The following is a 13,071-nucleotide window of genomic DNA, read 5'->3' on the forward strand; positions in this document are numbered from 1 at the left end:
CTAAGAAGGAGAAAATAACATGTCCCCCTTACCAAAATATCAATATTTTATATTATCACTCTGTAGGTACATGACACCACAGCATATTTAATCCTTTTGATACGAGCTTACTTTTCTTTTGTTTACCCTAGATTACAAAAAGACAACATTAAAGAGCCACTTTTACAGAAGTAGTCTAGTAAGTTGATGTGTATTATTGTTTTTTGAATACTTTTGCTATTTTAGGCCCATTTTATGAGTAGTTCTGTTTTTGAATTTGGCGCTCTGCTATTTCACTGGATGTTGGCCAGGTGGGACGTCCCACGTACCCTAGTGAGGTTAATATGCTCTCAATCTGTGTGATGCATACTGATGAGTACTTTTCTCATGATTAAGGCATGAACACTTGAACACTCAACACTGCCATCTGCTGTTGAAGGGAAACTTTTAAGTAAAGAAACAGGTATGTTTGACATTGGCAGCAAGAAAAATGCTGACACCTTTTAACAAAGTATATTTTATTGTATTGAGGGTTTCATATAGACATCTGTTTTTCATTCAGTTGAAAAAAATGTCAAGCATAATTTAAACCGGTATTCAATGATGTCAGTGGTTATTTTCACTACCATAATCTTCTCAAGAATAGTTTTCCTGCTTTGTTGTATTTGTGGACATACTATTAATGAATTCCAATAGGTTGAAATAATATAAAATGACATTTGAAATATCAATCACTCAATATGAAACAAATGATACCCAGTTTTGTCAGTCCTGCCCTCAGGTCTGTACAAGGAAACTATTTTTTTGTCTTTTTTTCATTCGTCCACCTTTGATACAGTCCCAAAAGGTTTTGCAGGTCAGCAGTCAAGGTTTCAAGACATTGGACTTTTACAGAAGCAAAGTGTCACTTGTCACATCATCATCATGATGCATTTTACATCATTATGCTGATGTGGCAAGTGACACTTTGCTTCTTGAAAGTCCAGTATCTTGAAAACGTATCTGTTGACATGCAAAACATTGTAGGACTGTATCAACAGTGGACGAAAATATAGTTTTTGAGTGGAATTTTCCTTTAACTTCGATAGCTTTATTTCCCAGTCCCTCAATGTCTGGGGAGACTGAGGGATGTGGCATCAAGCCACGTTATTATTTCCATGTGCCTAGTTGAAAAGCTTAACGGTGCTCATACAGTTTTTTTAATCAACTGAATGTAACAGTGTGGGAGAATAGAACATAAGAGCGAGAGTGAAACTTACTCTTTTTACCCTCACCATAAAAATAAGAGTAACTGAAATCTCCTTTCATTGTTTCACATTTCATAATCAAACTGCCTTATTCTTAATTGGCATATTCAAATATCTTTGGACATAATATAAGGAGCCATATTTGGCTTGAACATTTTCCAATGAACACAAACAATAAAACAAATCAAACACACAAAAGTGCCTATACTGACCATTCCAAACCCTCCACCAAATATCTTCACAATAAAACCATGTACAGGTATTAAGTCTATGATCTTTTCCGTCGGCTTTCAACGTTTCTGAAGTTGACGGGTCTAATCTTCATCTCGACGAACTGGATTGAATACTCGTGTCCCTTCCAATGGAACCAGTTGATACCCTGAAAAAAGTAGACTTTTTTTTTTACATGTTTACATTTTACACACCGCAGTATTTCAAAAGTATGTGTAATAAATAATACATGTAATAATCTTGTTTCATACTCTGACCAGAATATAACACACACACACACACACACACACACACACACACACACACACACACACACACACACACACACACACACACACACACACACACACACACACACACACACACACACACACACACACACACACACACACACACACACACACACACACACACACACACTTTGTGATAGCAGAAAGGAAGTCAATACATTGTAGGCCACACTTTCTGTACCTTGCTGTGACTATTGTCACCATATTTTCCCATGAGGTTGACACGATGGCAGTTCTTGTACCAGAAGGCACCCTTATAGGACAGTGCACAGTTGGTTACTGCAATGTCGTTGTCATTGTCGTACGTGGAGAAGGGCCGACCATGGTGATAGATCAAAGAGTCACCTAGGAAACAAGAGAAACACATTGACTGGTGTGAAGAAATATGGATAGTTCAATCACAGTTATATTGTGTCTTTTATTGTGACTTTTTTTACTGTAAAGTGTATTGGTATATTTCAATGGAATTTTAATAAAGTTAGATCTGACTAGATTTTCTATGCAGGAGCACTAATAAACACAGCTATTATCATAATTGTCCTTACCTGCTGTGCCGCTGTATTTTCCTAAGTACAACTTGTAGCGGCTACGTGGCTCTGCGATGGTGAACTTGTCATACTGAGCGTAGGCCGACTTCCCGTTGTCCCTCAGGTCCACACGCAGCTCGTACTGGCCTGATGCCGTCATCTTGTGGAGGTTGGCCAGACCTGAAATGACAGGAAATGACATCACAGTGCCATTCCTGTTTCCTATGGCTCAATTGGTTGGAGCATGGTGATGCAACCCCAGGATTGTGGTTTGACTTCCGCATTGGCCACAAATACTGAATAAAGGGAGAAAATAAAATACAAATAAAGGAAGGGTGGAGAGATGTGGACTCACCAAACCAGAATTCATCATTCATGTCCCCAAAGCCACCGGTGTAATTCTTCCAGTTCCTGAAGAACTCCAGATTTCCATTCTGGCGCCTCAGGAACACCTGTAAAGAGAGTTGACAGAACCTGTCATTTACAAGCCCTGATGTCTTTGGTTTGGCTTTAGTGTTATCACAAACATGTAAAGGTCAATCCAATCAAACCTGGAGTTTAGACTTTGTGTGTGTGTGTGTGTGTGTGTGTGTGTGTGTGTGTGTGTGTGTGTGTGTGTGTGTGTGTGTGTGTGTGTGTGTGTGTGTGTGTGTGTGTGTGTGTGTGTGTGTGTGTGTGTGTGTGTGTGTGTGTGTGTGTGTGTGTGTGTGAGTGTGTGTGTGTGTGTGTGTGTGTGTGTTCTTCACCATCCATCCTCCTCCGTCCGTGATCATGTCACAGTAGACCTGGATGGGCTGGCTCTCTTCCCCTCCCAGGTAGATGTTGTAAGTGCCAGAGATCGTGTCTCCATTCAGCAGAGCCTGCGAGCAGTCCTTAGGGTATCTGTATAACCCTCCAACTACACACACACACACACACACACACACACACACACACACACACACACACACACACACACACACACACACACACACACACACACACACACACACACACACACACACACACACACACACACACACACACACACACACACACACACACACACACACACACACACACACACACACATCAAAAACAGTGCACTACATAGGAAATAGAGCATCACTTGAGATCTGCTCATTGTAAAGCTGTGAGGGGAAGGAGGTGGTGTGTGTAGCAGTCTACTTACTGGTGGTGAAGACATTGGTGACGTGGCGGCTCCGCTGGGCTCCAGCGATGGCCTGTAGCCTGACGCTGTACTCTGAAGAGCCACTCAGCTCACTCATGCTGTACGATGTGGCTGTAGGGCTCAGGACAACTTCCTGTATTCAAATCAAATCAATCTTTATTCATAATGTAAAGCACTTTGGAAAATGTAGCTGTAAAATAGCCATTGATGATAGATAGTGGGGGCCAGTGTGCGGACTCATAAACCCGTACCCGGACTGTGCCGTCGGGTGAGGTGAAGGTGAGGATGTATCCGGTGATGGCGGCACGCGGAGGCTTCCAGGTGAGAGTGGCACTGTCTGTCTGGACGTTACTGGCCGCCAGGTCATGAGGAGAATCCACATCTACAGACACAAACAGGAAAGTGGAAGGATCACATACAACACTATGTTAAACGTGTTAAATAATGATATCACAGATGTCTTAATATTGAATTCATGGACAATACAATATTGCACTTCATTGAATTTATGAACAATAAAATATTACACAGTTTGATTGTTGTTTGAAAATCAGACCCAATGCTCCTATATAAAGCATCTAATTTGAGAGCTACCCGTTGTGAATTCAGTGGTGATGGTGCCACTCTTCTGTGCCTCCCTCATGGCGTACACCCCAACTGTGTAGTGGGTGGCAGGGACTAGGGAGCCCATCTCAAACTCCACCGTGTTCCCAGAAACGTGCTGCATCACAGGGGTCACTGCAGACAGCAGAGGAAAGAGACAATATCACCACCCGGTTACCACCACCAACAGTCCTATTGTGCTGTGTCTATTTGGCTAGTGATGGGGGATACCATTGATAAAAATACATAATGTACACAAATACACGTCAGCTCCTGGCAATCTGTGCCTTGGGCCTCTTGTGAAACACACACAAACCTGAGTCTGCGCTGTAGGTGATGACGTAGCCATCGACGGTGGCCTGAGCTGGTTGCCATAGCAGCAGGGCGGTCGTGTCAGTGACGTTGACAGCAGAAAGAGCTTGAGGCCTGTCCAGAGCTAAGAAGGAGGAAAATACACAGCTTTGTTACACACATAGGCCTGTAGCCACAACAGCTTCAGCAAACAAACACCTGTACTGACAGTATTATGACCTGCAAACAACCCAATGCAATGATGTCATACTTTTTCCAGGAATAATTGACTGGGGTGGACAGAGTAAAGGAGTACCATATGTGCTGTTGAGTATGAATGTATGAAGCTAATGATTTATGAAATGCTCATAATGTCTATGCATGACACAGAGACTTCTGTCTATCCTCCTCATAGCACTGTGACTTGAATGTAAACGCATTATATAATTGCATGTATTTAGTAAAAGGTCAAATGTGTAAATGTATGCTAAAGAGTAGTCAGACACCTGTGGTGATGTTCTCTGCCCCCGGGTCACTCTCCTCCAAGCCCTTCCCAGCAAAGATGGTGACCTGATAGGTCACTCCTGGAAACATGTTAGGCAACAAGGCCTGGGTCTCGGTCCCATCTGCTAGCACTGTCATTGGGCTGCCTGTTGATGAGAGAAAATATTGCATTTATGCTACTTTAAGTTCTTCTATTCTGAAATAAATATATGTTTAATGGTGCTCTTAAATCGCACTGTTAAATCCACTTTAAGGAACTGGTTTCCTTTCCTTCCTTGGTAGCAGCTGCAGATATTCACAGTTCTACACTAGTGTAAATTATTGTGTGAAGAAACCTTGTGATTACTCTATATTCCACTAGAGAGAGTGCTTTGTCCAATTTGAAAGAAAATGGAGAAGAAATTCCTCCCCCCATGCTACATGAAGCCTTTTTGAGGCCTAAAGAACTATATAAACGCAGTCCAATATCCTTATTATAATGGGTAGACTTTACTGCCACTATAAGATATGAGGCTATTCACTCACCTCCTTGGAGAGGCACATAGATGATGCGGTAGCTATCCACTCTGGCTCGAGGCATGATCCAGTGGACTATGGCCGAGGACTCAGTCACTTCAGAGAAGTGGATGCCTCTTGGAGCGCCCAGGCCTGGCACAGCGATGGGGTAAGTGTTAAAAAGGCAAGCAAAAAATGAGAAAAGTTAGATTGATCTGTTTGAGTTAGATTTTTGATCAGGAATCGATTCTACTGAGGTCAGTTTATTCAACGGAATAGGCCTATTGCCCTATGGTGTGTCAATATACACAATGACAAATCAGAAAAGCACACAAAGACACACAAAATTCCAGTGAGAAAACATATTTGCTGAAAACCAACAAAGGCCCACCACAATCACCACAGCCAGAGTAAGATTGAAACCCACTGCAATCTACAGATCAACAGGGGTGCATCAGTATCACACTTCCCAAACGGCTAAAAAGTCTGCTCTTTAGGGAGCACATTTTAATGCATGAACCAAACCATTAAACTTTTGTCAAAAATGCTACAATTTTTTTTTAAAGTTGCGTCTTTAACTCTAACCAGTTTAGTGGCCAGTAAAATGTATAGGCTATGAAAATTGGTCTATAATGGGCATCAGAACACATGGACTTTGAGCTGCATTTAAAGCCAAGCATAAGAAGCAGCACAATCTAATGCAAAAATATGTGTCTCCATATTCCTGAAAAGGATATCATATGGGGAAAAAGAGACATGCAAAACCAATTTTTTAAATGTAACCTTTATTTAACTAGGCAAGTCAGTTAAGAACAAATTCTTATTTACAATGACAGCCTACACCAGCCAACGCTACACCAATTGTGCGCCTACCCTATGGGACTCCCAATCCCAGCTGGTTGTGATACAGCCTGGATTAGAACCAGAGTGTCTGTAGTGACACTTCAAGCATTGAGATGCAGTGCCTTAGACTGCTGCACCACATCAGGAGCCACTTGAATGGTCCCTTGATGCTCCCAGGCCTAGGACTATTAGTACATAAAATAATGATCAGTGGCAATTTAAATATTTCCCTGAAGGCATACCCCTTGGAAAAGAAAACCAGTAAAAACAAAAGGTATTATTACAAAACCAAGTCAAAACAAAGATCAGTATTGCATCTTGTAATCAAGACACCTGTTTCCAGAGAAACCAGACGAGAGATGTGAGATGCAGACCACATTGTGCTTCGGCATTTACTGATAGTTCAGATTGTCAGAAAATAGGCCCTTTATTTAAATACCTGTTCGAGCAACACCGGTAATTGGTTGGGAGCGCTGTTCCAAAGTGACACCGTACAGCTCGATTTCGTACTCGGTGCCGCCGGTGAGTCCCGTTAAAACCTTGGTTCGCTCGTCACCAAGGACGTTGACTTCTTGTGGATGAGCAAACTTTGTGGAGTCCTTAATTTTGATCACAAATCTATCAAACATGTCTTCATCTGCGGTCCAGGCCAGGCGGAAACTGTCTGAAGTGATGTCCGAGACAAACATGTGCTCCACTTCTGGCTCAGCCTCTGGTTGGAAAGAGAATTCAATTCGACGTATTTGTCGAGAAACATTCACCCAATTACTAGAAAACAAATTTGACGACGGCGACTGTCGGCGACTAGATGGAAAAGGTGAGAGAGTAGGACTCCTAGTTTTTGGTTAAATTCTCATGAACTTGCTACCACCACTCTGACATGCTTTCAAATCGTCAAGGTGCTTTGCATTCCTTTGTTATTTTATTGAGAAATAGACACGTTCATGGTTGTGGAGACATTTATTGACGTCAATTAGCAAGTCAACATCCACAATTACTATTCTCTGTGATTGTTGCATCAAGCCAAGGATTTGGCCAAAACAATCCATCCACACCGCATGCATTCTCAATGCCAGCCCTGCATTCAGTGCATTCAAAGGTAAATAAAAAAACGAGTGGTTAGGTCAACTGACATTTCATGCTGAAAATGCCATGTTGATTTGTCTGTGTTTTCCTACTTATAGTCTAGGCCTACTATCCAATCAATGGTCCATAACCATCCTCAGATATTTTCAACTGGAAATAAAGACAGTTTTTTAAATGCCTTATCAGTCTAATATTTACAGGTGAAACTTAGATATTGCTTGCTTAGCCTACCTCAAACAATTCTTAGTGACAGTAATGTGTCCATTGAAAATGGCATCCTTTACACCGTAACGTTCACAGTGTCACATTATGAGAAATCTGAGGGGAAAACACAGTTTAAAATATGAAAACATATTTTCATATTTTCGAGAGAGGAAAAAGCAGAGCACCACACTCTTCTTTGCTGTAACAATTAAGCTTCAAACTGAAAACACAGGCAAGACCTCCATGATGCTTCAAACATGAAGAGGATGAAGAAAATATTAAGAGTAATCAGATTGCTCTGGAAAAGTAAGTGAGATGTTGGAGGAGGTAGTAGGGTTGTGTGTTGAGGCTTCCCCACCAAAGTAAAGCATTGATGGCATTAATATTTAATCCTTTCTTAGAAGATTACAGTGGAAAGGCCTACCAGTTTTTTGTGATACAGTAAAAGTACAAGTTGGGAATCCATCACCCCTTGAGTAAGTAAAGTAAACCTGTGTTTTTACTTCGACTGAATAGTGACCAATCCCTCAAGCTGTCCCAAGTGACACCTCACTGTGATGGAGAAGCCTCTTTGTACAGGGCCGAATCCTAACTCCAACTGACTTGTGTGCATCTTAGAATTTCAGCCTACAGACTGTGTAGTGTGGCCAGAGGCATCATGCACCTTATTTTTTGAGGGGGCACTGATGACCGAATTCAATGTATTTCAATGAATTGTGAGAAAAATTATCTATATCTTGTATACCTTTTATCCTACAAATTGATCAAATTGGTAGGGGGCTCATGCCCCCTCATTTTCAACAGCCATGACGCCTCTGTGGGTGGTACCTGTCACAGCCACTGTGGTCAGTGGGCGGGAGACCAGCCCAGTACTGGATACCCCAGTCAGCCTGACCTCATAGCCTATGCCAGTGATCAGGCCCCAAATGTCCAAGAAGCTCTGGTTGCCAGGGACAGTGAACTCCTGAGGTTCCAATAGCCAGCCTGAGTCTGACACCACTATGTGAAAGTGGCCAAAGCCACCAGTAGAGGGAGCCCCTTCATGTTGTTGAGGATGATGTGCCCTCCAGGACACGCGGAAGCCGAATGGGGTGATCTCCGAAATGGTCAAGTTTTCCACTTTGGGTAATGATGCTGGAGGGAGTGGGAGTTTTTTGGGGTGAGGGGGGATTAGGGTCGGGTAGAGGAGGGGTAAGACGTGGTGAGAATACATATGGTAGTTGATGTGTGCAATGATTGCAAAAGTACTTGTAGTCGTCGGCGCAGTTGGCCCTATGACTTGTAGAGCCCCAATTCAATTAGGAGAATCTAGTCATGCACATAGCTTAAATAGATTGATATCATGTTTATAAATGGGTGACAAACTCCTAATTAAAAACGGTGGACATGTCATGTAGATACAAGAGGGTGTTGAAACACTAAAGTGAAGATTCTCATCCAAGAATATTGTATCCATCACACCTCTTTGTAATGTTCACTTGAACACTATTCAAAACCTGCAAATTTGTCCCGCTTAAACCTGGGTGGGTCCCTGGAGAGGTCATGTGTAATTCTTTGGCTACTGGGACACACATTTCCGCCCTGTCAGTGTTTCAAAATAAGTGGTAAGATTTGAGTAAATTACATAGTACCTGTGACGGCATGGGCTAAAACGGAAGGGGTGCGGCGCCCATGAGAAATACCGTACAGTTCAATGTCATAGTCAGTGGCATCCACTAGGCCAGTGACTGTAATGTTACGGACCTCGCCAGACGGCGTGAACTCCAGTGTATCAAACAGCTGTTCAGGGTCGCCGACCCGGATGACAAAGCCATCAAAGTGACCAGCCACTGTGCCCCAGGACAGGGTGAAGTTATCGGGGCTAGATTCGGACACAGCTATTGGGCCCAACTGTGGGACTGCCTCTGGACAAAAGAGAACAGTGATTTTGAATTAGGGGAGATGAGGAGTGTGATATAAAAATTTGACGTTATCTGTTTGACAGTCTAGGACTATGGTTGGAACTATAAAGTTATGATTATTTTCATGTCGGGGTTTGACTACTCATGAGCTAGTTAAGAGTAATAGCTTTTGAATTCGGAATTATAATATGTTATAATGTAACATATGGAGAAAAAAATACATGCGATGCAATACCTGTGGTGACTACGGCGAATAGGGGCTGTGTATTCTGTCCAGCGGAGCTAGCGTACAGTTTGATGTCGTAGGTTGTACTCCCTTTGAGGCCAGTCATAACTGTGGCGCGAGCCGCTCCAGGCAGGGTGCGGCCCATGGCCTGCGAGGGCAAAGCAGACTCTCTGACTTCTACTATAAAGTTATCAAAAGCCTTCTCCCCCCTCCTCCATGACAGTGAAAGTCTGTCTGAGGTAACGTTAGAAACAACTAGCCTGGACAAGTCAGGCTCTGCAGCTACAAAGGAGAGAAAAGTCAGCATTCATTCATTTTTTTAAGGGTGGCACACTGTTACTATCCTTTTTTCCCCTCAATAAACTGTTTTCCATTTAATCCAGTGTCAAAAACTTCAAGTGACCCAGATTATAATGAAGTCAATGTGTAGTCACAAAAAATTGGTATTTTATATAGTATTTATGTGTGCTCAAGAAGAATTATCAGAAAAGCATTGCAAACTTCAATATGGAGCAAAGTGATAATGTGCTCGTTCTGGCTTTAGAAATAAATAAAACAAACAAAATAGAAATACCTGTTGATGCAATAATACTGACAGCATGGGTTCGTGATCCCTTGACAATCCCAGTGAGGTAGGCTATATAGTCAGTGCTGGGCCTTAGCCCTGTGATGTCATGAGACATTGCATTCTGGGATATGTTATATTCCTTTGGCTCCTTCAGCCAATCTGAATCAATAATCTCCAGGACATAACCGTCAAACTCTCCCTCAGTGCCATTCCAGGAGATGGAGAAACTCTCTGACGTTAAATTAGATACATACAGATTGCCAACCATTGGCTCGCTCACTAAAGGAAGAAACAGTTATTGGATTTTGAAATAAGCTAAAATGTTAAAAGCAATATGCTTATTGCCTATAAAATCACTCGTTTGGCTGCTACATATTCAATTATCTGTCTAAGGGGATGATAATAGATTGTAGATTATTTTGTTTATCAAAGATATATGAGAATAATAAGTGCAATTTCACATGGCACTCACCTCAAACCTGCCATTCTCGATAGTCTTTGAATATAATGAAAAATAAATGACATGCACATTTTAATTCTGACAATACAACGGCAAGCTTTTGGGGATGTGGTGAAGACTAAAGAAAGATACAAATATATTGCAGTGTAACACATCAGTACTGATCATAATGTGTCACATGAATAATAATAGCATTTGTGCCATATAAAGTGTAAGTGATATCATCATTATTCCAATTTAAGCCAGGTCAGGACTAGCTCTTATTCTAAAAATAGATGTGCATGTTTTGTTCAGTGTTTGTTCAGACAAGACAGAGTAAGACACTGACATAGACACAAACAGGGAAAGTGACAGATAGCCAAAGTGCCGGAGAGAGAAAGAAAGTCAACAGGACAGGGTATCCATGAAAATAAAAGGTGGCTTCAGATTTGCTAGACTTGACAAGTATGCTTTTTGACAAAAGTGTACGGTTGAATTTAGTGTCAAAATGTGACTTAAGGCAGGGGTCCAGAGCTACTGGGTGTGTAATGTAAGGTTTGGTTCCAGCCCAGCACTAACTCATCTGTTTCAAATAGTAAACAATTGTAGCCTTTAGTTAGTGCTGGGCTGGAACAACAGTAGCTCTGCAGGACAGGAGTTGGCGAACCCTGGGCTAGAAGACAGTGGACATGTTGTTGGTGAGATAGTACATTGCCAAACCCAAGCAGGAGAGCCATTCATTTATGATGTTAATAACATGTATGGGTGATGATGTTAAAGACACTCCATGCCTTTGGAAGAGTTTGTTGACAAGGGAAAGGGAAAACTCTTATGTGCAGGGGAGACATTCACAAACAAGTTAAAATCATGCACACACATTGCATTGAGTAGGACAATAAGTTGCCATTTTTGTTGCACTATAGTTGGAATAAACAATGTTTCACAAATATAATATCTAAAAGAGGAGTTAATGTTGTTACAACACACACACCGTACATAGTATTCATTGTCACAGGAGGTTGGTGGCACCTTAATTGGGGAGAAACAGGCTCATGGTAATGACTGGAGCGGTGTCAAATACATCAAACACATGGTTTCCAGGTGTTTGATGCCATTTCATTTGCTCCTTTCCAGCCAGCTGTTCTCCCCTCAGCAGCCTCCACTGTTCATTGTATACTATTAGGCCTACATTTCCAGTCTCTCTCGTACTGAAACCAATACATAGACCTCTAATGTCACTCAGCCGTTCTGGCCACTCAGTTAAAGCATGACTCCAACAGGCAAACAAGCTATAGGTTAATTACTCAGTCTGTGAGGATGGGGGGGTTGATGGAATGATGACGAATGGACACTGTTTAATGTGGATGGGAGGGAGGAGGTGATGTTTGGTTTTCTTTTGCAATCATTGCAGCACATAAAAACTCACCACGATGCATGTAATGGCAGGGGGGAGGGCTTCATGCACTCAGGCCATGGGATGGAATGTGAGGAGGGGGCGAGACAGGGTGAGGTTGGTCACTTGCGGGCAGCTTGCTTGTTTCAGTTATAGGGTAAGGGTTTGTGTGGGTGAAGCCCAGCACCCTGCCCTGTGGTGAAAGACTGACACAGTGGCTGGAGGGTAAGAATGACACATGGTATGGTGTTGTTAGAATGAAACACTGTCATTGGTAAAAAAGGCTAAATTGAAGGGTTACGTCAGTGATCTTGCTTGCTACGTGCAGTGCTGTGGATGCTTGAATGTGAATGGAAACAGGCAGGTGTGTGTATGCTGTTCACCACAGATCCCAACTGGAATAGAGAGAAATTGCTCAAAAGGCACAGTGAAGAAAAAGTAAGAAAGAGAGGGATAAGAACAGAACCTTGGGGGACACCTCCATTCGTAGGTACCTGTAGTGACTTCAGTATACACCGGCTCCTGGAAGGAGCCCTGGTGGAGCCCGTACAGGCCAATCCTATACAAAGTGTTAGGACTCAGGCCAGAAATGCCCAGGTTGAAGGCATCAGCCGACAGGGTGAGGTTCTCACTCTCTGGACCTCCCTCTAAGTTTGTCACCTCAATGACAAAGCTCTCAAACTCCCCGTCCTTGGGAGTCCAGTACACATTGAAGCTGTCCCATGTCACGTCAGAGACTGTGAGGTTGGCCACCACAGGCCTCAGCTCCTCTAGCAGACAAACAGATCATAGTACAGTCAATAAAATATACACTATATGAAATATATCATAAATCGATATTTCACATCATGTTATGTTTTATATCCCATAATCAGGGATCATCAACTAGATTCAGCCAAGGGCTGATTTCTTTCTTGAGCGGATGGTTAGGGGGCCGTAACATAATTACAAATAATTTGTATACTGCAAATTGAGTGCAAGAAGCCCAAACTAATTTCAAACCTTACATTTGTATACGATCACATGTATCTCTTTATTATGCGTGGGAATACTTTGGAATAGATTTCCAAAAT

At 42.2% G+C, this 13,071-nt stretch overlaps 1 protein-coding gene across 7 annotated transcripts in view; it reads right to left on the reverse strand.

Moving 5' to 3' along the window:
• Positions 1-480: 480 nt before the first annotated feature.
• Positions 481-13,071, reverse strand: part of tnca (tenascin Ca) — a 42,742-nt gene continuing 30,151 nt past the window's right edge. For 3 of the 7 annotated variants that reach the window (XM_071350804.1, XM_071350803.1, XM_071350802.1), the window contains 17 exons: positions 12,493-12,768; positions 10,173-10,445; positions 9,608-9,880; positions 9,103-9,375; positions 8,300-8,605; positions 6,621-6,893; positions 5,369-5,491; positions 4,846-4,989; positions 4,365-4,484; positions 4,040-4,183; positions 3,697-3,827; positions 3,446-3,578; positions 3,021-3,172; positions 2,630-2,726; positions 2,293-2,454; positions 1,929-2,092; positions 481-1,605 (listed from right to left, as the gene is read on the reverse strand). In XM_071350804.1, the coding sequence (XP_071206905.1) occupies positions 1,495-1,605; positions 1,929-2,092; positions 2,293-2,454; positions 2,630-2,726; positions 3,021-3,172; positions 3,446-3,578; positions 3,697-3,827; positions 4,040-4,183; positions 4,365-4,484; positions 4,846-4,989; positions 5,369-5,491; positions 6,621-6,893; positions 8,300-8,605; positions 9,103-9,375; positions 9,608-9,880; positions 10,173-10,445; positions 12,493-12,768 (3,155 nt within the window). In that variant the 3' untranslated portion in view covers positions 481-1,494. The remainder of the gene's footprint in view (positions 1,606-1,928; positions 2,093-2,292; positions 2,455-2,629; positions 2,727-3,020; positions 3,173-3,445; positions 3,579-3,696; positions 3,828-4,039; positions 4,184-4,364; positions 4,485-4,845; positions 4,990-5,368; positions 5,492-6,620; positions 6,894-8,299; positions 8,606-9,102; positions 9,376-9,607; positions 9,881-10,172; positions 10,446-12,492; positions 12,769-13,071) is intronic. The other 4 variants (XM_071350808.1, XM_071350805.1, XM_071350809.1 and 1 more) reach the window with 3 other exon arrangements.

The sequence above is a fragment of the Salvelinus alpinus genome, chromosome 18 (assembly GCF_045679555.1).
Source record: "Salvelinus alpinus chromosome 18, SLU_Salpinus.1, whole genome shotgun sequence".
In the NCBI taxonomy this organism is placed as follows: domain Eukaryota; kingdom Metazoa; phylum Chordata; class Actinopteri; order Salmoniformes; family Salmonidae; genus Salvelinus; species Salvelinus alpinus.